This window comes from Nanorana parkeri, unplaced genomic scaffold (genome assembly GCF_000935625.1).
Source record: "Nanorana parkeri isolate BGI_ZX_2015 unplaced genomic scaffold, ASM93562v1 scaffold199, whole genome shotgun sequence".
NCBI lineage: Eukaryota > Metazoa > Chordata > Amphibia > Anura > Dicroglossidae > Nanorana > Nanorana parkeri.
The window spans coordinates 1,039,833-1,066,492 of record NW_017306467.1 but is presented as its reverse complement, the minus strand read 5'-3'; the positions used below and the strand labels follow the sequence as shown (position 1 = coordinate 1,066,492).

Sequence of the window (26,660 nt, the reverse complement as noted above, 5' to 3'; positions counted from 1 at the left end):
GAAAAAAAAATTCTGCCCCGGGCGCCCAGAACTCTGGTTACGCCACTGAACGCAACATACCTCCCACACCAGAACACAGGTGTGATTGCTTGGTACAGTGCATTGCTTGGTACAGTCCCTTGGTTCAGGGGCCCTGAGAAGCACACAGTAAGTGCCAAAAGGATGCATGTGACCCCCTCACAGGTCAGGCACCAGGTGCCATAGCCTTTTGATAGTAGATCTAGTGATTGAGATGGAAATAAAGCCTAACCCTACCTGAACAGTGCCTACAGGCGCTATTTGGCTGACAATTGTCCGCGTCGGCTCCTTGGAAAATGTTGTTTACACTAGTAACACAAATATGTGTTCCCAGCAGCCACACTTCTTCGAAAGCAGTTTTCTAAAACTGCTACCCCTAGTCCATAAGAACCCGAAATCATAATCCCCCCCTTGGTGCTGCTCGCTCTGAAAGCCTTTAGACAGAGATCTGTTGCATCGAGTTTAGGAAGGAGGGAGATCCCTGACATGACCCATGAAATGACCTGGAAACAATAAACTGTGGGAGGCCTTCTCACTTTGGAGTTGTCCTAATGCCGAATTGCAATCACCAACACGGTACAAGTGGATCCAGGCACAGGCCACTAGAACATAACATACATAATGTTTTCACCCATTTCACTTACTTAATGGTATCTGTGGTCAAAAACTGAAAATACATGTATATTTCTATACTGATTTCCCATAAGTTCTATCCCACACCTAATAACCATAGAACCCCCTTACTAAATTTGATATTCATTTTATTTGTTGTGAAAAAAAAATTCTGCCCCGGGCGCCCAGAACTCTGGTTACGCCACTGAACGCAACATACCTCCCACACCAGAACACAGGTGTGATTGCTTGGTACAGTGCATTGCTTGGTACAGTCCCTTGGTTCAGGGGCCCTGAGAAGCACACAGTAAGTGCCAAAAGGTTGCATGTGACCCCCTCACAGGTCAGGCACCAGGGGCCATAGCCTTTTGATAGTAGATCTAGTGATTGAGATGGAAATAAAGCCTAACCCTACCTGAACAGTGCCTACAGGCGCTATTTGGCTGACAATTGTCCGCGTCGGCTCCTTGGAAAATGTTGTTTACACTAGTAACACAAATATGTGTTCCCAGCAGCCACACTTCTTCGAAAGCAGTTTTCTAAAACTGCTACCTCCAGGAAGGCTCCCCTATCTGGTATGATGTCATCGGGCCTCTGGACCCCAAAGGGCTGCTGTTTTCTGCTTCCAAACAGGACCTCATCAAGACAAAAATGAGAGATTGTGAACGTATGCGTCTGGAATGCCGTCGGCAGAGTGAGAGGGTGAGATTTCTGAGCATATGACAAGGTTAAGCTGAAAAAACATTTCCCCATTTTACACTAGTAACACAAATATGTGTTCCCAGCAGCCACACTTCTTCGAAAGCAGTTTTCCAAAACTGCTACCCCTAGTCCATAAGATCCCGAAATCATAATCTGCTGGCTCTGAAAGCCTTTGGTGCTGCTGGCTCTGAAAGCCTTTAGACAGAGATCTGTTGCATCGAGTTTAGGAAGGAGGGAGATCCCTGACATGACCCATGAAATGACCTGGAAACAATAAACTGTGGGAGGCCTTCTCACTTTGGAGTTGTCCTAATGCCGAATTGCAATCACCAACACGGTACAAGTGGATCCAGGCACAGGCCACTAGAACATAACATACATAATGTTTTCACCCATTTCACTTACTTAATGGTATCTGTGGTCAAAAACTGAAAATACATGTATATTTCTATACTGATTTCCCATAAGTTCTATCCCACACCTAATAACCATAGAACCCCCTTACTAAATTTGATATTCATTTTATTTGTTGCCTTTGTAGCTGGGGAAAAGAGTTGAAGAAGTAGTGATGATCTATGATGTGGAAGGTTTGGGACTGAAGCATCTATGGAAACCAGGGGTGGAATTGTACGGAGAGGTAAGAACAGCATACAGAAGTAATACTTCTGCAAATTGTCTGACTAGGTTTTTATGGCCTTTGCTGTTGTTTTACTGTCATTGCACTATGAAGAATTCTCTCATGAGAGGTGCCTTTAAAGCAGTGGTTCTCAACCTGTGTAACCTCAGGACCCACATTTGTCCTTGGTCATTAAGTCGCGACCCAAATCGCACAGCAATGGACCGCACGGTGGCGCTATTTGGCTGACAATTGTCCGCGTCGGCTCCTTGGAAAATGTTGTTTACACTAGTAACACAAATATGTGTTCCCAGCAGCCACACTTCTTCGAAAGCAGTTTTCTAAAACTGCTACCCCTAGTCCATAAGAACCCGAAATCATAATCCCCCCCTTGGTGCTGCTCGCTCTGAAAGCCTTTAGACAGAGATCTGTTGCATCGAGTTTAGGAAGGAGGGAGATCCCTGACATGACCCATGAAATGACCTGGAAACAATAAACTGTGGGAGGCCTTCTCACTTTGGAGTTGTCCTAATGCCGAATTGCAATCACCAACACGGTACAAGTGGATCCAGGCACAGGCCACTAGAACATAACATACATAATGTTTTCACCCATTTCACTTACTTAATGGTATCTGTGGTCAAAAACTGAAAATACATGTATATTTCTATACTGATTTCCCATAAGTTCTATCCCACACCTAATAACCATAGAACCCCCTTACTAAATTTGATATTCATTTTATTTGTTGCCTTTGTAGCTGGGGAAAAGAGTTGAAGAAGTAGTGATGATCTATGATGTGGAAGGTTTGGGACTGAAGCATCTATGGAAACCAGGGGTGGAATTGTACGGAGAGGTAAGAACAGCATACAGAAGTAATACTTCTGCAAATTGTCTGACTAGGTTTTTATGGCCTTTGCTGTTGTTTTACTGTCATTGCACTATGAAGAATTCTCTCATGAGAGGTGCCTTTAAAGCAGTGGTTCTCAACCTGTGTAACCTCAGGACCCACATTTGTCCTTGGTCATTAAGTCGCGACCCAAATCGCACAGCAATGGACCGCACGGCATTGCGGTAACGCGCGTTCCGGTGCGGGCGATCGAACTGTGGGAGTTTGGTTTGGGGTACCATTCAAACGAATGGCAACGCAACCAGTGGTGTAACAACCGGGGGGGCAGCAGGGGCGCGGGCCCCGGGCGAAAAGTGAAGGGGGGGCGCCAGCCGAAAATGGCACTTTCGGCTAAAGCCGAAAGTGACATTTTCCTGCCGTTTTGTCGGCGCGGCCGTGATTCCTTTCATCCCCGCTGGGACACAGAGCAGTGCCCAGCGGGGATGAAAGGAATCAGAGAGAAAATGACAGCCGGCCGAGCTCTGCGGGACGAGCGCTGTGAGCGGCCGGTGTCTTTCCTCCCACATCGCTCGGCCGCCTATCACAGTGCAGCAGAGCGGTGTGTGGGCAGAGACAGCCAGCGCTGTCACCGGAGGCTGGGCTCTCCTCTCGCAGCCTCCTATGTCATACAGGAGACTTGATTGAGATGGAAATAAAGCCTAACCCTACCTGAACAGTGCCTACAGGCGCTATTTGGCTGACAATTGTCCGCGTCGGCTCCTTGGAAAATGTTGGCCTGGAGTCAGCCCATTGAGGGAATTTTGCCCAGTTCATCAAGAACCAGATTAAATTCTCTCCGTGTACAGCCAGGTTAAGGCCAGCGTTAGGCAGAAGCCAATATATTTATCAGAGCACTTGGAGAGAACCAGACAAATTTGTCCCTGTGTGTAGCCAGCTTTAGCTTGTAAGATCCAGTGTTGATAGATTAACAATGGGAAGTGTTAAAATAGTGTTAGAATTTTTACAGCAAGTTAACTTTCCGGAAGACTCCATATTAACACTTTATGCAAATGGAAAGAAAGATTATTGCAGTTATGTGAAAAGTAATTATACCATTCTCCAGGTCTTGAAAATGTTTGAAGATAATTACCCAGAGGCATTGAAGAGGCTTTTTGTAATTAAAGGTGAGCGATATATGATTATTATAATAAAAGTATGAGAATAATATGCTTTATGGTTGTAATATGTGGAAGATCTTCCCAACAAGGTCCATTATCTGCTTATTTTATACATAATTCCTAAGAATCCTGTGATTATATGCTTCTCTCCCAATTATTGTTACATGGGTTTTCCAGGCAGAAAGATGTTTGTCTTTGTTTCTAGAAAACATATGAAGTAACAGTGGTTTCTGTTGGTTAGCTGTTCTCCACTTTTACGAACAATTTATGTGTAGATAACAGCCTACTTAAAGTGGAACTACACCCTCTTATCCCTTACAGCCAAGGAAGTTGTCATATTAGCCTATTTGGATTGCAGTTGCAATGGTGCTGCATATATTTTCAGCTATGACACCAACCATTTGAGGGGTGTTTACAAGCCCCTATGTGAGCCCCTAAGGTGACATTAGGGGTCTATTAGGCCGCTAGTGTCACCTTTCCATTTCAATAGCTTTATCTGGGGAATGTAAATACAGCAGGCAGTGGCTGTAAGCAATAGCCAGCCTGCTATTGGCTATTCCAAATTACAATGGCCAATAACAGGCTGGCTATTGCACCCACCCACTGCATGCTGTCAATCAGCAGAGGAGGGACCTGAAGGAGAAAGATCTCCTTCAGGTCCTCCTCTTCTGAATGACAGCAGGTAGTGGGCCAGAAAAAATAGCCAATAGCAGGCTGGCTATTGCTCCCAACCGCTGGATGGGAGACTTGCCGCTGGCAGTCTCCCATCCAGCGGTGGAGGGGGTGCAGCAGGTGCACCGGGGAGGTGTATGTGCAGAGTTACAGGCTGACAGCAGTCTCTCCTCCCCGCTTGGCACCGACTGCAGCGCTCTGTGTACCCTCCGATCCCGGCTCCATCCGCTGCTACAGGCGGAGAAGAGCAGCGTGGATCAGAAGGCACACAGACCACAGCATGCAGCATGCTCCCAGTGAGGGGGTGAAGGGGGGAAACAGAGCTGATACAGCAGCGAGGCGGGCTCTCCTCACCGCTGGGCACCGGCTGTAGGGGTCTGTGTCCCTGCTGTGCTCCCAGCAAGAAGGAGAGAAGCAGAGTCAGCTGATTGATAATGAGAATCATTGAAAACTATTCTCTTTATCGATTTATCAATGATTTAATCAATTAGTTGTTGCAGCAGTTGTTGAGTCATGCCTGTGGCTGTCAGAGCCTCATGGGACTTGCAGTTCCACAACAGCTGGGGGGCTGGAGTTGCCCACCCCTGCTTTAGACTAATGCCAGAGATTTGTTCGACTGTTAAAAGTGGAGCTGGAATCTCCTATGAATTTGTAAAGTATTATGGGTGTCAGAGTCTTGTTGTCTAAACTCTCCTAAGATGTAGGCGCTTATTTTTTCATTCAGCTGGCCATACAGTGGTCAAGTAATGTTAACTCGGCCTAAATCCAACAATTGTGTGACCCCGTCAGCACCCCTTCAATTGTTAAAAGTCAATTTTCAATCACGTTTTGTTGAAGGAGATGGCCTGAAAATTCTAGACTGAACAGTGAATGCAGCCAATCAAATGGATATTGTGACAGCCGCACACCACTGTCAGAATACAATAGCCCAGCAGGAGGGGATTCCCCAATCCATGTAACAGTGTGGATGGGGTTTCTCCTCATTCAGCTCATTGGGATGAACAAGAACAAACTATACGAATATGGACAGCCTCATATTGGGTCTGTTAGCCACGCCGATGGGAGATCTGCCTGTCCTCATTCTGACCACTTCTCAGCCCAAAACAACTTTTTCTACCAATTCAGGTAATCTTGTTTACCTAATGTATTTACTGGGAGTGAAAAATGTCTTGTTGGAGGATTTCTGTTGTTATTATTGTAGTGTTACAGATGTATAGCATTGAAAGAAAGGATAACTCTTTCCCACTCTAATCTAAAACTTCTAAAAAAGGCTAAGGCACTTGAAAGAAGAAATAAAGTCACCTTTTGTTTGCATATACAGTATCTACTACTAGCAAGCAGTAGATATATGCCGCAACATTAAAAAAAAAAGTGGCCAAATATGAAATACTTACCTGTGTCTGCGCTGCAGAACACAGATCCAAATGGTCCTGCAGGAGGATGATGTGGGCGGGCACATACGCAGTCCATATCACTGGCGGGGAGAAGAGGAGAGACTCGCAGCCGGGAGTGTGCATGCTAGACAGACACCGTGGGACAGGAAGAGACAGCAGTCTGTGCTGGATAAGAGACCGGCACCAGCGCTGGAGGGAATGCTGGAAACGAGTGGAAGGAAGATGATTGCATCAAGAGGCATCACATAAAGTATTAAAAGTAAAATTAGAATGGGGAAAAAGATGTCACTTTAATGTCAATTTAAAGGAAATACATGCACTTCAGAAAACAAAATGACAAATTGCCCAGTCTTTAGCCAGCACATGTTTTAGAAATCTTGTTCAATGAGTAAGATTGATTGATTGATTGATTGCTGATTTTGTTTTTCTTGTGCTGCAGCTCCTAAGCTTTTCCCGGTGGCATATAATCTTATCAAACATTTCCTGAGTGAGGACACAAGGAGAAAGATCATTGTAGTAGGAGGTATGGATTTTTTTTTTTTTTTTGGAAACGATAACAGTTATTAAAAGAGAACTATGAGGTGAGTGCTTTTCACTCACCTCATAGTTCTAGCCGACCTGTGACAATGAAACTGTCACAGGTCGGCTCAGTAGATCGGGAGGTGAGCGAACCCATACGGGCGTTCGCTCACTTCTCGATCCTGTCACGGCCCTCTGCCGTGACAGGGGAGGGGCTGGATTTCCCCCTCCCCGCTCTGATTCTCCAGCGCTGACTGGCGGAACGGAAGGGGGCGGGTACAGCTTGCTCTGCCTCTAGATAGGCAGAGCCAGCTGTCACTCACGCAACTGGGCGGATCCAGACATCATTCTCGGGATCCGCTTCAGCTGCGGCGTCTCAGTATACCGCGAGCAGCAGCTCGCGGTATACTCTAACCTTGGTGACCTCTAACCCTTATCATACCGTGACAAAACACAGCACTGTCACAAAGTATAAGCCAGGGTTCCCCATTATGCAAGCCTTTTGCTACCAACAGGCTGTGCATAATAGGAAGACCCAAAAATAAAAAGGCTTCACAATAGGGATCTCTTTTAGTATACCATTAGTCGGTGGACCCAAATTATGATATCAATATTGCAATTGCAAGAGAATAGACACAAACACCAAGATGTGTATATCAGCCCATTCTGATTAATTGAGCATTGGTAACAGCTTTTATAGGCAGTGTATGAGTCCTTAGTTACAATGGAACATAACAGGAGAAGCATTGGGATGCTGTTTCCTTCACAACCACACACATTCTCAGTTTTCATTACCAATAAAAAAAATGAAGATTAAATATAAAATGGCTGAACTTCAATGTAGGCAAAAACCTGAGAGGCCAGCCAGATGTTTATGCACAGTATCTTGTCAAATAGTAATGTCATACTCGGAAGGACTGTGTGAGGAAAGGGCTTGGAGGTGAGCATTGATGGTAGATGCTGCCAGTGTCACTTATCTCATAGGGTAACAATAGCAATGGGTTATTTAATATCTTTCTGGAAGAGGTCTTTATACTGAGACTTTCAAGTGCATTTCCACTTTTGCAGCCAAATTGGGATAACATCTACTTATATTTATTCTATGATCCAATTCACATTGCATAAGTTAAAACAACATTCAAAAACTGTTGCTTATATTTTGTGCTTTTTACTTGCTTAAAGCAGAACGCCAACCTCCTGTTTTTTACAGCCAAGGAAGGTGCTATTGTAGCCTCTATTTGGATTGCAGTTGCCATGTGATGCAAATGGGATCAGCTATGACACCAGCCGTTTTGGGGGCTTCACAATTGGCATGGCGTAAAAGTAACTGTTTTGGTAGACAAAACTTAGTGGGGCAAGTTCTGCTTTAAAAATCCTACCTAACTTATGTAATGTTAAGGAGGGGGCTGTAGGATCTTGTGTTTAGTCGCATTAACCCCGTCTGTGCTGGCAGATCACATTATCAGATGCAACCTAGATTTAAACACTGTCCTAAGAAAGCATTGTATGAGAGGGAGCTCAGTTTGTCCCTCTACTTTAACTTTTAAACTGCTCAGAGTAGACTGGAATCTGCACACAGGTTTTCACCAAAGAGAAGGTAAGAAATATATATGTAAAAAAAAAAAAAAATTTTAGGTATGCTGTGTAAATAGGAACACATAGGGGGGAATTTATGAACGCATTTGCAACAAAAGTTTTAGGCACAAGCACCAAAATGTCACGCTAACTAACCGCAGTTTTATTTCTAGTATTTCTCTTTTTTTTTTTTTTAGTGTTCTTGTTGCATATTAATGTTTGCGGCTCACTGCACATGTTTTGTGTTTTATTTTGCATAATATTTCAACTGCGCAGTATTTGTGTACAGCATTTGCGACAGTAAAAGACCTGCAAACAGACGCACATCCTAGACGTTCGCCTAAGCACTTCTTAAACTATTGCAAAGATGATTCATACCCTCATACCCTTAAGTCAGCTTAGCACCTCCAGGTTCTCAGCTGTCATCCAGAAGATTCCCAGCAAGCTTGTGGCAGTTTAGAGACAATTTAGAGACTGTTCTCCTTATGAAGGCATTTAGGAATGAAACATTAACTAGGATAATAAATCTTTCGCTATATGCACTAGAACTAAGGGATACGACAGTTTGAGAGACGCTGATGATGCGTCAACATTTATAAATTCCCCCCCATAGTGTAGTGGGGATTTCCCAAATGTGACTGCAAAAGTGGAACTTTTCATGTAATGTTACATTATGGCCACTAGATAAGTATTTATTATCTATGCTCCACAGCACTATCTAGTGGCCATAATGTGATATTACATTGAAAAAACAACTAAAGAGTGTTCGTTTTGGCGTTTATAAGCACAGAGCAACAATCACAGATTGCCCTTACTTTTCTTCTCCCCCTCTTCCTGCAGATTTTTTCCTTTCCCAAACATTCACAGATATTCGCAGGTCAATTGGCGCTGCAAATAGTTTATAAACAGACTCCTATTTGTGTGATGATCTGACTTGCTTTGTGTTCTCTAGAAAACTGGAAAGAAGTACTTCAAAAATATATAGATGCAGATCAGTTGCCTAAATACTATGGAGGAACTCTAACAGACCCTGATGGTGATCCAAAATGTAAATCCAAGGTACAATTAAAAGTCTTATCGTTTTTTTTTTTTTTAATTCATAAGTCATGAATGTGGCTGTTAAAGGCTTACATAAGCATGTAATAATTTTTTTCTTATTTTGTGTTGGCTTTGGGGTACAGAAGTAATAAAAAAACATCCTATGAGCTAAAAAAACACCAAATAGTTAATAGCTGCCATGGAAAATGGTGTATTTGAGAAGCTTATACTGGGACACTAGATTTTCTTTCAGCTCCTCAGCTATAACTAACTAAATATTCAAATTGTGTATGCATTAACTAGTACTAATATTAGATGTTTGCAGAGTCGCTAAAAATATTTTAAGAACATTTTAAAGCAAGCAAAGAGCTGCTGAGTATGGAAAGGCAGCTTTCAATAGGCCTAATGCCTGCTGATTTAACTAGTAAGTATTCTGATACACAAAACAACAAAGACATTGTTACATAATAAGATTGGTAAAACACTTTACATTAATTATATACCCTTTTTTGTGTTGAATACTATCTTCCTAAAGGTGAGGCTACCATCAGTCAGCTGCTAAGGCTGCTTTTAAAGAAAGGATACATTTAATAGGCTATTTACTTCCTGAACTCTTGAGCCTGCCATTTTCATCATTGTCCATCTAGCAATTGTGGGTGTACTTTTTGGCCACTGCAACACATTGGATTGTAACCCTGAATGTTTATGATAAAATAAATATTTTTGGACTCTTAGGGGTCTACTTATAAACAGTTGGCAGAGCCATTTTGTTCTGTGTGAATAGAGGCAAAAACGGACATTCTAACAGGGTCATTCACATAACGGTGAAGAGTTTGGAGAAGGCAGGAGAAGTGAACCATCTAGGACAAAATATCTGATTTGGAAAAATCCTCCAATTCAGCTCACTTTACAGTTCAGCTATTTTGTCCTAGATTGTTCACTTCTCCTGCCTTCTCCAAACTCTTCACCCTTTTGTGAATAACCCTGTTAGTAATTATTCTTTTCAGGTCAAATGTAATGTAATACATTATGGCCACTAGATGGAGCCGATGAGCATAGAACATAAGTGTTTACCATGCTCCTCCTCTCCATCTAGTGGTCATAATGCAGTATTACATTACAAAACATTTGACTTGGAAAAAAAAATATACCGAGAATGTTCATCCTTGCCTCCCCGAACATTTGCAGGTTAAATGTCTCTGCAAATTGTTTATAAATAACCCCCTTAAACTTTTGGTGTGGCGCTCTTGTTTCCACCATCTCCAGGACTTTGCTTGAGGTAATATTTAAGACCACTTCAACCAGAGCCATTTTACTCTACAACATAGACTCCTCCCTGTTCTGTGAATTTGCATTAACGGTGAATCCAGCACTGTCTATCCATGTACGCTAAATCTTTTTTAGAAAGGCTGCATGGCCAGCCTAAGCCTAACAAACTTAATTGAGACACAAAAAGATAGGTAACGGAAAACAAATCAGCTAAGAGAGAGAAATGTTGCAACTGTGGTGCAATGTAACCACACCATGGCTACATAACGGAAATAGAGGATACTTCCTTGAATGTTCCAGCTCCTAGAACAGCCTTGTACTATAGCTTACATGTCACTGTGAATTAATTGCAAATCTATCCTTGCATTTGATGAAAATTAATGCAGATGGGACTAAAGCCTTATTAGTGACAAACATAAGCATGGGATTAAGTAAGATTTGAATGAATATGAATAGCAACGGAAAAGTAGGATCATTTGACCATACTGGTTTCCCTAATACACTGACTGTGACTCCTGTTTTACAGATAAATTATGGAGGAGATATCCCTAAGTCCTATTATGTGAGAGACCAAGTGCAGCAGAATTATGAGCATACTGCAAATATCAACAGAGGATCTACTCAGCAAACGGAGTACGAGATTCTGTTTCCAGGTTGTGTGCTCAGGTTAGTAGTCATCCGCTCCATTTTATGTTGGTTTCTCCACTGGAAAAGAGTTGTGAGATGTGTTTCTTGGGCCTGCACCAAGAATAGTGAAAGGCCACTGTTAAAGGAAAATGGCCTGATCATTTTGGTTCAGTTGTTTTGCATGTCAACAGAAAAAAGACATTTCTTCCCCGGGTAGGAGTTATACAAGAAAAGCTATACACTGGAATACGAAATGAAGCGTGTTATGACACTCTTTAGAATTCCATTGTGCATCCGCATGACAAATGTTGGTGCTTGCACCAGATCCATACCGGACACTATGTCCTTTGTTCAGCTCGGTAATACTGAACCTGATAAAATTACAGGCTGAGCATCACTGGGCTCCCACCCGGCCACTGCAACTGTCACACAGACAGATGCAATGGTAGACTTACACTGTGAGTGTGTGGACCCTGATGGGGAATTCTGAGAACTGAGTTTCCCATCAGGTCCGATCTGCTGCACATTGACAGTGGACAGGTACTATAGCAAGCCTTGTGTCGCAAGAGGAGATACCGATCAAAATTCACTGTTTGTTTGGGTGACTTCAAAGCCTTCTAGATTATTTCAATAATTTCTAACTAACTAAATCTCTAAACAATAACTGTGTGTTTACATAGGTGGCAATTCCAGTCTGATGGTGGTGATATTGGTTTTGGAGTTTTCCGAAAGACCAAGGCAGGAGAGAGACAGAAGGTTGCAGAAATGGTTGAGGCGGTGCCAAATGAAAGATACAATGCGCATATGGTACCAGAAGATGGGAGCCTGACCTGCGCTGAGGCTGGAACATGTGAGTCCAATAGGGAACTGTGATACCAACAGCTATTAACTGAAGCACAGTCATTAGTAGGGATATACCGATACTAGTACCAGTATCGGTGCCGATACAGAGTATTTGGGCGAGTACTCCTCCTGATGCCTATCCTGATACCGGAACTGGGTGCCCTATAATGACTCGCCGCCCAGCTTCCTGATTGGTCGGGAAGCTGGCCAATTAGGGAGCCGGGCAGCGAGTCATTACCTGCCCCCTGGCTTCCTAATTGGCCAGAAAGCCAACTCCATGCTTCCTCGCCACCTGGAGACAATGGAACGTGGAGGCGGCTTCCCAGCTAACCTTCCTTAATGGGACTTCTGGTATCGTTATTCGGAATCGGTGAGTACTAATAAAAAAAAAATATCGGTACTCGATACTGAAAAACCGGTATGGGTGCATCCCTAGTCATTAGAGCATGATGGAAATGTCACATATAGATATGCCCTGTTGCACTCCTTAGCGAGTCAAAGAATAGACTTGTAAATCAGGTGGGTGCTTGAAGTGACCACAGACGGCACCGTGAATATCACAAAGTCCGAAAAATTTCACCAGCACACCATTTAAATGTGAAGCAAATCCATTTAATGACACATGCTTGTCATTCAAATACGTTTGAATGACAAGCATGTGTCATTAAATGGATTTGCTTCACATTTAAATGGTGTGCTGGTGACATCTTTCGGACTTGATGGAAATGTCAGACTCCACTTGCTAAGCTATAACACATTGACAGTAGTTAATGCCTGCTCTCAATGCCTCTTTTGGCAGTAAATAGCATTTACCGTGGTAAAAAAATGAATTAAGTCTACAGTTGAGCTTATTCAGTAAGGCAATACAAAGTGCAGTGCTAAAGTCTAAAAGTCACATTTTATTTTCCTGTAGTCATATTAGGTAAATAATATCCGCTAGCAGTGATTGCTCTTATTTGTGCAGTAAGGTGGGCATAAAACAGCTCCAATAAAATTATGAGGTCCAGGTTGTCCCCAGTATTTTACATTAAACGCCGTAGCCCAGTGTTATGGTGTCATTAATATGTACTCTGTTAATGGCAGGAAGTGCCACCATACAACGATTAAAAAAACTTGTTGGAGATTTACTCTAACAGGGTTATTCACAAAAGGGTGGAGAATTTGGAGAAGGCCGGAGAAGTGAACAATCTAGGTTCTAGGACAACATAGCTGAACTGGAAACATTGTCCAATTCAGCTCACTTTCCTGTCAACTTTGTTGTTCTAGATTGATCACTTCTCCTGCCTTCTCCACACTCTTCACCCTTTTGTGAATAACCCTGTTAAACTTTATTGCACATATGGAGAGTGCAAAAATACCTGTTAAAAGTGACCAAGACAAATAGAGACAGTGAATCTTCCTATCAGGGACACAGACCGCAATATAAACCTGACAGGTATTCTAATCCCTCTCCACTCTATCCAAAACTAACAAAAAAAGTTTTGGCTTCAGTTGCACTTTAAAGCTGTTGCTGCCGACAGTTCATTGTGCATCATTCCCCTAGTCAAATGACAACATATTTTGACCCGACAAGGTTTTTATTCAGTCAACACTTGGCAAAGACCCATTTGAGTTGAAACTTGTAATTTGTCTGTTTCTGTTAAAGATGGATTTTATCACAATGTTAGAGAGGTGCTGATCGATACCTGTCTAGGGTGAGCCAAATGCCTAACAAAATGTTAGACTGGAAGTACTGCAGAATGCAATAGAGCATGACTGGCTCAGAAGGCAGAATGGTACACTGCCGCTGAGTTTCCTGCTAAGATAATGTAAAGTTAGATTCAAGCAATAATGCTACCAGTGTGTTAAATGTCATTTTAAATAGTGGCAACTGTCGTAAAGGTATTTGGGGAATACATATCTGACTGGGGGTAACCATAGCTTAACCCCCTGCCCCCCAATCCAGTGCCCAGTGTGACATTTGGGTGAGAATTGGACTTTTAAGTAGGGATGCACATATACTTTTCGAGTACCAGTGCAGATACTTGGCATTTTCATGAGAACTACCAGGGTTGCAGCGGTTGCAGCTGGGACCTGGCTCTGGTGCTCCACCACTGTCCTGAAATCATTAGTCTGTATTGTTTTAGAAAAACTGTCACATGACAATAAACAAAAATGTATCAGTACTCATACTTGTAAGTACTCGGCAAGTACCAGTACTTGTAAAACTGGTATCTGTGCATCACTTTATTTATATTTATAAAAACAAAATCATACATTAAAACAGAGATGTACAAATCCCAGGAGCTCCGTGTGCTCCTTACAAATGACAGCTGCCTCCTAACTTTTTGATTTTTCTCTAGTCTAGTCTTGGAGCTCAAAAGTATTGGTACATGTACTCGTACTTGTATCTGTGCAACCCTACTTTTAAGCAATGCTTGATAAGTATGTGGTTTTACCTGGCCAAAGCTTTCTTGTTACAGTCAGTAGAGGGAGGGAAACTGTCAACTGCTTTACTTTTGTCTCTGGGTTGGGAAGCACAAGAAGTAGCAGCAGGTTGTGGGGTTACAGAGGAAAAGTGATGTCTTCTTACTTGGCATTTCCAGGGAGACATGCTTGTCTATGGCCAACTTTATTCATTAGTGGGTTCTTATGTAATCAGTAGGTGATGTGATCAATAACTAATTTGCTTCTCTCTTAATTCGGCCCTCCCTGCTTCCTGTTTAGATGTGCTTCGCTTCGACAATACGTACAGCTTCATACACGCCAAGAAGGTTAGCTACACTGTGGAAGTCCTGCTTCCAGATCGCAGCTCTGAAGAAAAGATACAGAAGCTAGAAGAAAAGCTGGAAACCAGCCTCAGCCTCTAAGAAGACACCAAAAATGCCATGAAGCCCATTTAAGAGCCTGAAGCTTGGTTGTGAAACAAAGATTATGTTTGAAATATATGTATATATAGGATAAAGCATACAATTTAAAAATGCAATAAGGCATACCATAGCTTACCCAGGTGCCTTATTGCATTTTAAAGTGGCAACACATTGACTATGTTTGATGGTCATAGTTCCTTTTAGATGCCAACAACATGCATAATGGCTACTGAAACATTAATACCTAAGACCAGCGCAAAACACGTCAACATACTTGAAATTGGCGTGACTCAATCCAGTCTGGTTAATTTCTATTCATCCGTTATAAATACTGGAATTACCCCAAAGGTGTCACAAACATAGAAAAGTGGAACTTCAGCCAGACTTTTGGATAAAATAGAGAAACCTCTCTCAGACTTGTATCAATGTAAACCCATTGGACAGATTTCTTCCCATTTACTGCCCATTTACTCTTTAGGTTGCAATGAGGAGCAATTAGAGAGGTTCTAATTGTTCCCCATTCTAGTCAAAACTAAAGGAAGTTCTGCATTAAGATATGGAATTACTGGTCATTGGCTTGGATCTATTACCAAGACCATATAACCCCGTAAACTGTCAGCTATGACTGACTAGTATTAGTGCTGGCATTCAATTTCTAAATAAATACTTGCATAAGAACATTTCATGATATCTAACATGGGCACCACATTTTAATAGTGATGTATAAGCACTTTTAATTAATTTTCCCCTTCTCCCATATATTTAACCTAGTGATAGTTGTCCTTCCATTACATGACAAATTTGTATTCCAATGTGCCCATACGAGTCTCACACCTATGCAATATACTGTAACTGCGTTAGATTTCATGTACAGGTCCACAGAGAACTCAATACATTTCTGTTTGTTAGAAGTGTGGCTTTGCTACCTTTTCAAGTAACCTAAAATGCTTGAACAGGGAGGTTACCAAGTACAGTTTATCATGTATATAGTTTAATCAGTGCTGGATCTCAATGACATAGTTACTAAATGACCACCATGAAAGTATGGCCGCTCTTTGTACACGATGGTGAGTAACATTTGACTGTTCAGCTCTTCTTAAATCTGAACTCCTCCTTACCATCTTGTCTTGAATTGTATTGTGATTGTAATGTCTTCCTTATATTGTAAAGCGCTGCGCAAACTATTGGCTCTATATAAATCCTATATTATAATAATCATAATAATAACAACTCCAGGAAAGCAGCTAAATACACAGATGAAATATGTATAAGGGAGCTGCTTTACCTGCCAACGAATTTGTATTTCTGATCATCTAGTGCTGAGATTAACACAGCTCTGCCACACAGCACAGTCCTGTCTGATAGGACAGAAGACCTGTTTTTGTATGTGCTGCATTAAATAATATTTACAGGTCTTGTCCCTCCCGATCCTGTGATTGGGCAGTGAAGGAAGGACCAGTAAATAAGCTTATTATCATGCTCCTTTTTAGAACATGAGCACCGCTGCACAGCTGATTGGCTCATTTTGCTGTTTCTACCATTCCAGCCTGCGCTCCGCTGTATATAGATTGCAAGAGGCTGATACCAGGTAGTTCAGGCCTTAACATGAATGCACGGATTAAAAAAATAAATGCACTTAGGATGTATTAATGAATACTTTGTGTCTTTTATATCTGCCTGGAGTTTAGCTTTAAATTGACCAGAATATGCTGCTCTGTTCACCTCTGTGCAGTGTTTAAGATGACAGGCACAGACAGCTATGTGTCTTTTAAACGTGGCGTTAGCTGAATAGGGAGGGGGCGACATGCACAAAGTGACTTGAACAATGTGGCAATTTCCTTGGCAACCGTATTCACAGAGGCAGCCATTACAGTTGCTATGAGCTAACTTAAAGTGTGCAGAAAGGAACGTGAACATTCATTCTGCAATGATTATTAGGATATCCGTATGTTAGTTGGAGTAATTGTGGTCGTCCTCTCTGACAAACGCTTTAGAGTTTCAGACTATCATAGCCACATAATTCTAATCCTTGGGATTGTCATGTCAGTGTCAACCTGATGACTAGCGGATTTCTTCTGTTTGAGTGGTTGTAGTATTTTTTTAGTCTTGACGTACTGTAGCTCAAATACTGCTACATAAATAACATCGCCAATGTGGTATCGCTGATAACGTGGTACTTGTAATGTGGTAACTTGTCAGGGGAGCTTATCAAAACTGCAGCAGACACAATCTGGAGCTGCATGGCAACCAATCAACTTCCATCTTTCATTTTCAAAGCCAAACTGAAGAAAGAAGCTGATTGGTTACTAGGGGCAGCTGCCCCAGATTCTGACAAATTCCCCCCAGTATATGAAGCAAACTAGCAACAAGTTTAGAGGCTGCCTGTCAGTTATCAAAGTCTATGTGACACTTTTTAATGGAAAAGTCCACTTTTTTGAGGGGAAAAAAACAAAAGAACAAATGTGCATTGGAGCCAGTGAAGCACTGCAGCCGCAATCAGTAGATCGTGGGTGCAATGTTCTGGCTTCTGTAGGCTCTTCCTTCTGTCAGTGTCCCAGAAGAATGAATGGACTACAACTGGAGTGACGTCACCACACTTGTATTCCATTGAGAGCTACACGTCCCTCTACTGCGGTGGCTGATGTAACTTATAGTTTCTCTATTCACAGATCCAGTCAAAGGATCTGTGAATGGATGACACAGCTGTGTGAATGGAGCCACACATAGCTCTGCTGAATTAAAAATACAGCAGCCTGCAGGGAGAAGAAGCCCCCTGATTTAGGTAAGTGGAAGGGGGGTTCCAATGTGACCATGTTTCATTTTACACCCTGAATATGGTTGTAACATGAAACGTGATCTAAAAGGTGAACTTAGCCATTAAGTCTATTTGCAGCCCCTGTGCTTGTAATCCTGGGCAGCCAACTGCAACAGATTCACACAGGTCTGAGACACATTTCTTAGTACAGTTAAGACAGATATTCACTCAAAACAGATGCACAATTAGGAAGTGGTCAGGAGCAGGTTTTATTTTGTGTGAATGCTAAGGAAGGCAGCTGAATTTATAAATGAAGCTACCTAAAAATATAAAAGCCCATCTCTGGGGGGGGGGGGACTACCCATAGAGTGGGGCTACCCCCGCACTGCATGGGTTATATGCTCATTTTTGTTTTGGGGTATTGTGTAAAGCAGTGGTTCTCAACCTGTGCGGCCATAGCCCCATCCTATCCCACCTCAAGCTGACACTCGATGCTGGGCAGCATATTATGAAAGGCTGCTTGGCGGAAGAACTGACAGGGCTGCGCTAGGGGGAGGCAGAGGAGCCTCTCGCCTAGAAAAGTGGAAGGCATGCAATGACCCACTGAACATGGGGTCGCGACCCACTTTTGGGTCACGACCCAGCAGTTGAGAACCAAGGGTGTAAAGGATTTTTATTTACCTCATCCCTGCTTCCCTGGCAGTTGACGCTACTCTCATTGCTCTTGCTAGTGGACTGTACCTTAGCGTCATCATGTATATTGCAGGGCTAGGGACATCCGCGGGTCTTGGATCACCAAAGTGCAGTGGGGAGAAGCTGCAGGTGCCAAATGTGAGTCTGCAGGAGAGGGGGTCAGGTAGGTAAAAAGCCCTTTACACAATACTCCTTGACAAATGGGCAGTTTTTTTTGTCTAAAGATAGACTTGAAATCTGTCTCCTGTTTAGGATTGTCCCCGCTGTATACACAGGGTCTACTGGGTGAGCATTGAGGACTGGGATAGTCTCTGTGAAGCTCAGGTTAAATTCTGCCACCTATGATGAAAACCTAGTTAACGCTGATGCAATAATTGACATTAGGTCCACCACTCCTTCTTCCTGCTGCCATGAAGGAAGAACATTTACAGCACTGAAGTATTACTGGTCACTGGTGTGGCCATCCACCTGGTTAGACCTAGCCAAGGGTAGGTTCTTTCGGGAAGATGACCACACAATCCACCTATGGTCACAGTGAAGAAGTGGAAGTTTCCTCCATGGGGTATGGCAGACCTAAAGTCAATATTTCATTTTAAACCCATTTTACCAAACACTTTGGTGCATTATATAGCACAATGATTATGAAAATGGGGGGGTGGAGACTGTACCAGTTAACATTTATACTTGCATTGAGATTTTTCTGTGAAGCGTCTTTACTTTTCTTTTGTGCAGTTTTCATAAATCTGCCAATTTTACTGTACTGTTTACAACTACTGATTAAAGCTGAAATCCAGGCAAGCATTGAAATCCACCCATGGGCAGTCCGTGCAGCCTGCTTTGTCATTCTCACACCCCTGCTAGACAGCACAGCCAGATCCTTAACTTCCCTCTCCCAGTCCAAGTGCTGCTACATACATTCAGGGATTACAGGAGACTAACATAAAGGTACTTACTTTTTTTAATTTAAATATTTTTAATGAAGACATACCTGTAATAAATGGTGTTTACCTGCACGGAGTTCAGCTTTAACTAATTTCATGCATTTCGATTCAATTTAGTCTTGGATCAGGCCAGTTTTATTGTTCTTTTTGCTTGATAAACCCATAATAAAAAGTTTACATGTTTCAGTGGTTTACCAAAATCTGTGTTTGTTTTTTTTCCATGCAGGCAACTCAATTCTTTGTTAACACACACACACACGTCTCCAAGCTTGTTTACCCCATAAATGTGCATTTTATTACCATGATTGGCATAGATCAAATCTGCTTTCAAAGCTGTTTTTTATAAATTACGTTGTCTGCAGTTGAAGGTCACCCCTGCTCAGGAGACCAATAAAAAGGAAACCATTACAGTGTCAGGTACACCTGTGTGTATGAGCCTCTACGGATCTAAAATACATTTCTATGCATTGTTTTCAATATCATATAATTTTATCAATGCATCCCTAGTTACAACTAGGGAGGCAACGATACCGATACTAGTATCGGTTATTGGTACAGATACTGAGTATTTGGGCAAGTACTCGCCCAAATGCTCCTGATGCCTATCTTGAACTTCCGGTATCAGGAAGCTGGACAGCACGTCACTACGCGCTGTCTGGCTTCCTGATTGGCCAGGAAGCCGGCTCCATGCTCCCTCATCACCTGGTAACGAAGGAACATGGAGCCGGCTTCCCAGCCAATCAGGAAGCCGGCCCCCATGTAATGACTCGCTGCCCGGCTTCCTGATTGGTCAGGAAACTGGCTCTTTGTTTCCTCGTCACCTGGTGACGAGGGAGCATGGAGACGGCTTCCCGGCTCATCAGGAAGCCGGGTAGCGAGTCATTACACGCCTCCCGGCTAATCAGGAAGGCGGGCGGGGAGTCATTACACGCGGCCCGGCTCCCTTAATGGGACTTTCGGTATCGGCGAGTACCAATAAAAAATATTGGTGCTCGTACTCAATACTGACAAAATGGAATCGCTGCATCCCTAGTTACAACACTGTAAAAATCCACATATTCATTTTGACATCAATGCACTGAATACTAAAAATACCCATCCAATCCCTGCAGGGAGATGATCGAGAAGTGACCGAGCGACGGTATGTGTGCGCTCACTTCCCGATCTATTGAGCTGACGTGCGACAGTTTCATTGTCACACGTCGGCTCGAACTATGAGGATGAGTGATTTTCACTCGCCTCATAGTTCTCCTTAAACAACCAGATACACACATGTATTTTTAATCAGTGGTAAAAGGCTAGGACATGATCCTATTGTTTGAGCCAAATAAAAATAAAGTTTTCCTATCCTACATCTTTTTTCTCTGTGTTTCTGGTCATTTATTGTACCTACTAGATCTGCACTAGTGTGGCCAGCTTAAGCATTTACATTCATTGATATTACAATTAGCATTGGAAGATTTTCAGATGTTTTTTCCCCTCTTATACCCCAATAACATAAGCTGTCCTTCATTGTTCTAGAAGTTTCTTTTTTTTTTTTTTTTATTGAATAAATCTGCCAGCAAATGTCTCCTTGTGATTTTTTTATGACACCACACATATACTGTATACTGCACTCTCTTAACCTTTTTTAGACTAAAGGTTATTGATGTCTCGATGCCCAGGCCAAATCTAGCCACATCAGCATGTATTAACTTGACACAAACTCTATAATTTGCATACCTAATTTTTTTATTGACCGGTTTGTATTTGCTAATTGCTATACTATATTATAAAAACACTGCCCTTTTCATATAAGTTGAAATATGTGCAAACATGTAAAAGAATGTATATCGATGTTGTAAATTGTTAATACTTCAATAGTATCTGACAATTACAGTATTAAACAGATGAACATCGCTAGCCTCAGGCTTCAATTGCTTCTGCGGTGCCATCGGCATATTTTGTTCAAGAAGCATATGATCTGTTCAATAATTCTATGATCAGAAATCATTCTAATTTGTCATCAGCTGGAGCCACTAGCCACACAAGGTGTTGGCATGTGGCTCTCAAAGAGAACATTAATACACACATATTGTGGGCAGGAAGGGGTTAAGGACTAGTCCATATCAGTATGACACGATTTTTGTTGACACAGATTTCAGGGGCAATGATTTTTTCTTTGAAAGGCTTGATTTGAATTAGGGATGCACCGATATCAGTATCTGTGCTGATACTGGGAATTTTTACAAGTACTTGTACTAGTAAAAATGCCTCGATACTAAGCGCCGATAAGCGCTTTAAATTCTTCAACAGAAGCCGACAATGTAAACAGGTGCCGTAGTTCAAACGAAGGCTGCCGAGGTCCCCAGCAACGTCCTGGCAGCCTTCCTGTGAACCGCGGCGCATGTTTACAGCATTGGCCCAGCACAGCCCAACATAGACCACACATAGCCCAACATAGACCACACATAGCCCACCATAGACTCCACACAGCCCACCATAGACCCCACACAACCCATCATAGACCCCCCCACAGCCCACCTTAGACCCTGCACAGCTCAGCAGAGACCCTGCGCAGCCCAACACTGACCCCACGCAGCCCACCATAGAACCTGCACAGCCCATCTGAGACCCTGTACAGACCCTGCGCAGCCCACCTGAGACCCTGTAGAGTCCACCATAGACCCTGTACAGGTCACCTAAGAACCTGCGCAACCCACCATAGAACCTGCACAGCCCACCTGAGACCCTGTACAGCCCACGATAGACCCTGTACAGCTCATCTGAGACCCTGTGCAGCCCACCATAGACCCAACACAGACCTCCTAAATCCCCACAAAGCCTCCTGAGACCCTGCACAGCCACCTGAGAGTCCGCACAGCCACCTGAGACCCCACACAGCCTCATGAGACCCCGCACAGCCCTCCTGAGATCCTCCACTGGAGACATCAGGCCAGCACCCCAGAGCAGCACAGACTATGTTGCTTCATATTATTCTGAATTGATGTATAATGCATTGCTTTGCATTTGTAGTCCTCTGTAGCTAATTGCCATTCGGTATTGCTGTATAATATATATCTGGGATTTCTCTAGTTTATGGTATTATTCTGCATTGCTGTATAATGTATTGCGAGGATTTGTAGTTCTCTATAGCTGATAGTATACTGCATTACTGTATAATGAATTTCTGAGATTTGTAGTCCCTTTACAGCTTGGAGTCAGTTGCAGAACTACCAGGGGAGCAGTGTTTGCAGCTGGGACTGGGCCCTGGCACTTCACCACTTTCCTAAACTCATTAGTCTGCACTGTTTGGAAAAACTGTCACATGACACTGAAACAAAAAGTATCGGTACATGTACTCCTTCTGGAAACTGGTATCGGTGCATCCCTAATGTGAATTGTTGTAAATTGCAAACTGCAATTAAATCACCAAAAACTGAGTAGAAAGAGTCTCTTTAAGGACACCAAACAGCAACAAAGTACTTGTATTGAAAGGGTCCAAATGGTGTTGCTTTGCAATACTTCTGCATGTGTCATATAGCATGCTATTGCTGTGTGCTGTGGTTCCTCCTGCTGAACCCTCAGTATTGTGAATTGTATTGGGGGGACACCCTATCTGACACACCCAGAAGTGTCAGACAGCAGTGGTGCACTGAGCTATTTAATGTTGGAAATAAAACATGCATATGCTGATATGTCTGTGAAGGTTCTCACTTATCCAGGTCATGGTATATCTGTAAAAAAATAAGGAAAGGCAACTGGACTTGCTGTATTTTTCTTGAAGTCGTTTCACTGGTCATCCTACCAGCTTTCTCAATTCAGAATGACAAAAAGAGGTTTAAAAGAGATTTAGATTTTGAGATAATTGATTTTTGATTAGTTGCTGCCGCCACCATTGTTCTGCCCCACCTTTCTCCTCCTCGCTGGGAGCCGCTGCATGCTGCGATCTGTGTCCCCTACAATCAGAGGAGACACCCAGCGAGGAGAGACCACTGTGCCTCTGCATTCCCCTCGCTGCTGTGCCCTGTTCCTTCGATGCTGCCGCTCCCCATACCTTCTCTGCTACCCTGGCCCATACCTCCTCTGCTGCCCCGTTCCTCTTCTACTGCCGAACCCCGTTCCTCTTCTACTGCCGAACCCCGTTCCTTCTCTGCTGGCCCCATGCCCCCTCTTCTGCTGACGATAGCCCTCACATACACCCCCGGAAGCCCGATAAAGTCACGGGTCCGATGGAATCATAGAACACTACCGTCAAGTTTCCCAGCCAGTGGCTGGGAGAAAAAGCCAGCCTGGCTATTTTAAATTGCAATAGCCAATAGCAGGTTGGCTATTGCACCCGCCCACTGCCTGCTGTCAGTCAGCAGAGGAGGACCTGAAGAAGAACTTTCTCCTTCAGGTCCCTCCTCTGCTGATTGACAGCAGGCAGTGGGCGGGTGCAGTAGCCAGCTTGCTATTGGTTATTGCAATTTAGCCAATAGGAGGCTGGCTAATGCTCCCAGTCACTGCCTGCTGTATTTATATTCTGCTGCCTCAGCAGTTGTCATTCCCCAGTGAAGTGGAAAGGTGGCTCTAGAGGTCTAATAGACCCCTAATGTTACCTTAAAGAGAACCTGTCACCTCCAATGTGCTATCACATAAGAGGCTTGTGAGCCCCCCATGCGATAGCAATGAAGTTAAAAAAATGTAAAAAATTAAGTTAAATGAAATTAAAAATACCCCAAAAAAGTTTAAAGTCCCCCGACCCTGCAAACAAGCACATACTAGAGCAATAAATAATTTTCCGGTCCATATTCATGGCTAACTGAACTGATGACTGGGCTTTTATTTATTTTAAAGAAAAGTTTGGTTATTTTATTATATTGCAGTTTCGCAATTCATATTATTTTTAATACATGAAACTAATTTAAATGTCTAATATACATACAATTATTTTTAAAAAATATATAAAAAAAGGTGGGAAAAGTAACTTTTGGTTTCGGCCTGACAAATTTTGCTGCGGGAGGTGTGTTGTAGTGCCATTCATTTCACATGGCACCCCAAACACGCCTCCTACCCACAGTGTGATTGCCCGCACTGGAACACACGGTACTGCAATTGCGTGCGTTCCAGTGCCATGCGATGGCAAAAAGTGTGAATGCAGTTTTATTATGATGTAAACTTTGATTGTAACTCTCCATTTGTAAACCCGTGCATGCAACTCGAAACCAGACACCCCAGGGCCACGGCCTTGGCCTCGTGCAAACACTCCCACACGTGTAATACTGCGTACACAGGGCCTCATGGCTTCAACCGCCTCTGTGGTCTTCGGCGCTTCCTCCCCCTTAGGGAGAAAGGCCACCATGAACGGCACCCTGTGTCAGGCAAAGCCCCATTGCGCACCTACCCTCCACAGATGGTTACAGCCACGATACAGTCCAACATCACACTCCGGTAGAACTCCACCTTCTCAGAGGTTGGAGTCCACACAGATAGTCTTTTTGTTGGTTTTACTTGAAGGTATAAACAGAACAAAGATAAGTTTCAGCCACCCCCGGGTGGGATGACGGCACAATTCTTGATGGTTGCATAGGGTTACAATTTAGAGAGAGAGAGAGGTACATCAGCCCAGGTGCAGCCCAGAGTCCACGACTTACTTCGGCCAGAGGCCCACTGGCAAATATCGTCATTCTTCTAGCACTTCACTATTCTCCGGAATCTCATCCTTGTCAGTCCTAGCACGGTGGGTTTCCCCCTGTGAAACTAGGGAATCCTTGTAGCTCTACATAGTCCTAGGCCAGGTCCTGTCCTTCCCATGGACCAGCCTATGTTTATGAATCAGTCTCTCTCCGGAGACTCTGCAACCAGTCTTAGACTTCTCCTGTCCTGTACTCCTCTGAACAGAGCCCTTCCCCTCTCGGGCGCCCCCTATAAATCAACTCTCCTGGGACACAGAGTCTTCCCAGGCCAGAGCTGCATCTATCTCCAGGGCCCCATGGGGGCATCTAGTGGCCGTTGGCCGTACTGCACCTACCTACACGCCGCCGAGTCCCGAGTCTATGACTGCAGTGAGCAGAGCGGCAGGGTTAATACTACCCCTGCCGCTCCGTGTAGACAGTGAGAGGGGAGAGCTGTGCTCTTCCTCTCTCACCTGTCACAGGAGTTCCAGCACAGTGCTGTGCTAGAACTCCTGTATTGGAGGTGACAGGGTCAATAAAGAGAACCTGTCACCTCCAATTGCTATCACACAGGGGATTGTTTTCTCCTGTGTGATAGCAATAAAGTTAGGTGGAAAAAAAATTAAATTGATTAAAAAAATGTTTTTAAATAAATAATAAAATAGAAAAATGAAATAATTAAATAAAAAGGTAATTAAAAAGTATGTTCCTGACCTAGAAGGAAGCCTTCTATCAGTGAAAACTCTTGCTAACAACGGCCTCAGAGGTGAGGAATGTATAATCAAAACAACAAGCAAATCCTCACAAAAACTAGATGAACAATTATACAGACTCATCACTGCAGAGGAACAAGTCAAGGCAGCCACTCATAATCCACACAACAAATGTATCCATCTATGGCACCGACGACTAGGGCACTGAGACCCAGAAGCCATATCAAGATATTATAAGGAGAGGCTTATCAGAAGATATAACCGTACTGCCCTGCCAAATGTTCATGACATGTAAATGCTGTATAAAAGCAAAGGCCACACGTACCCTATTTTCACAGACCACTCAAAGAAAGACCACGCACCCCATGGAGCTCATACACAGCGACGTGTGCAGACCACTGAAAACTCCCACATCAAGTGGGAACAGATATCTACTGACTTTCATTGATTATTCCAGGTACACAGCAACTTATCTGATGAAGCACAAGAATGAAACATCAGAAAAACTTCAAGAGTTTGTAGCCATGTCCAACAACAAATTCCCATGGAAACCAGAATTTATACATACCGCCAACGGAGGGGAATACATCAGTAAGGAAGTGGAATCATATCTGAAGAAACAAATATAGTACACCAGACCACCTCACCATACACTGCTGAACAAAATGGTGTAGCAGAACGGAAAAATTGCACTCTTATAGAAATGGCCAGATGCATGCTGTCAGACGCCAACCTTCCTTAAAGCTGCCCATACACCTGACGATTATCGTATGATAATCGCGGGTGATCCCGCGATTGTACGATTATCGTACGTTGTATTGGCAGCGTGCGACTGCATTTACTGTACGGTCGCATGACTTTCGTATTGCGAGCACGCTAGAAAACCCGCCTAAAATCGTACCATCTTCGGCGGGTTGGTAGTGCGATCGCAAGACGAAAGCTGCACGGCCCGAAGTGCGGAAGCGCATACTGCCCGCTCACCATTGCAATCATCTGTAAGCCCAGCGGAGAGGACTTGCGATGATCGCAAGTACGATCTGCCTGTCCAAGATGGGCAGGTCCTACGAACTTTTAATCACCTTAGAACCATCGCACAACGAAAGTCGTGCGATGGTTGTAAGGTGTATGGCCAGCTTTAGTACTTACAGAACAGACTACAAAGCCATTGAAAGAACCCCATT

At 43.3% G+C, this 26,660-nt stretch overlaps 1 protein-coding gene across 1 annotated transcript in view; it reads left to right on the top strand.

Annotated features, from left to right (window-relative positions):
- The window catches only part of SEC14L2 (SEC14 like lipid binding 2), a 47,034-nt gene extending 32,225 nt beyond the window's left edge, over window positions 1–14,809 (top strand). The window contains exons 6-12 of the mRNA XM_018555501.1: window positions 1,874–1,969; window positions 3,901–3,961; window positions 6,461–6,544; window positions 9,068–9,174; window positions 10,949–11,088; window positions 11,730–11,899; window positions 14,599–14,809. Of these exons, the coding sequence (XP_018411003.1) occupies window positions 1,874–1,969; window positions 3,901–3,961; window positions 6,461–6,544; window positions 9,068–9,174; window positions 10,949–11,088; window positions 11,730–11,899; window positions 14,599–14,741 (801 nt within the window). The 3' untranslated portion in view covers window positions 14,742–14,809. The remainder of the gene's footprint in view (window positions 1–1,873; window positions 1,970–3,900; window positions 3,962–6,460; window positions 6,545–9,067; window positions 9,175–10,948; window positions 11,089–11,729; window positions 11,900–14,598) is intronic.
- Window positions 14,810–26,660: the final 11,851 nt, after the last annotated feature.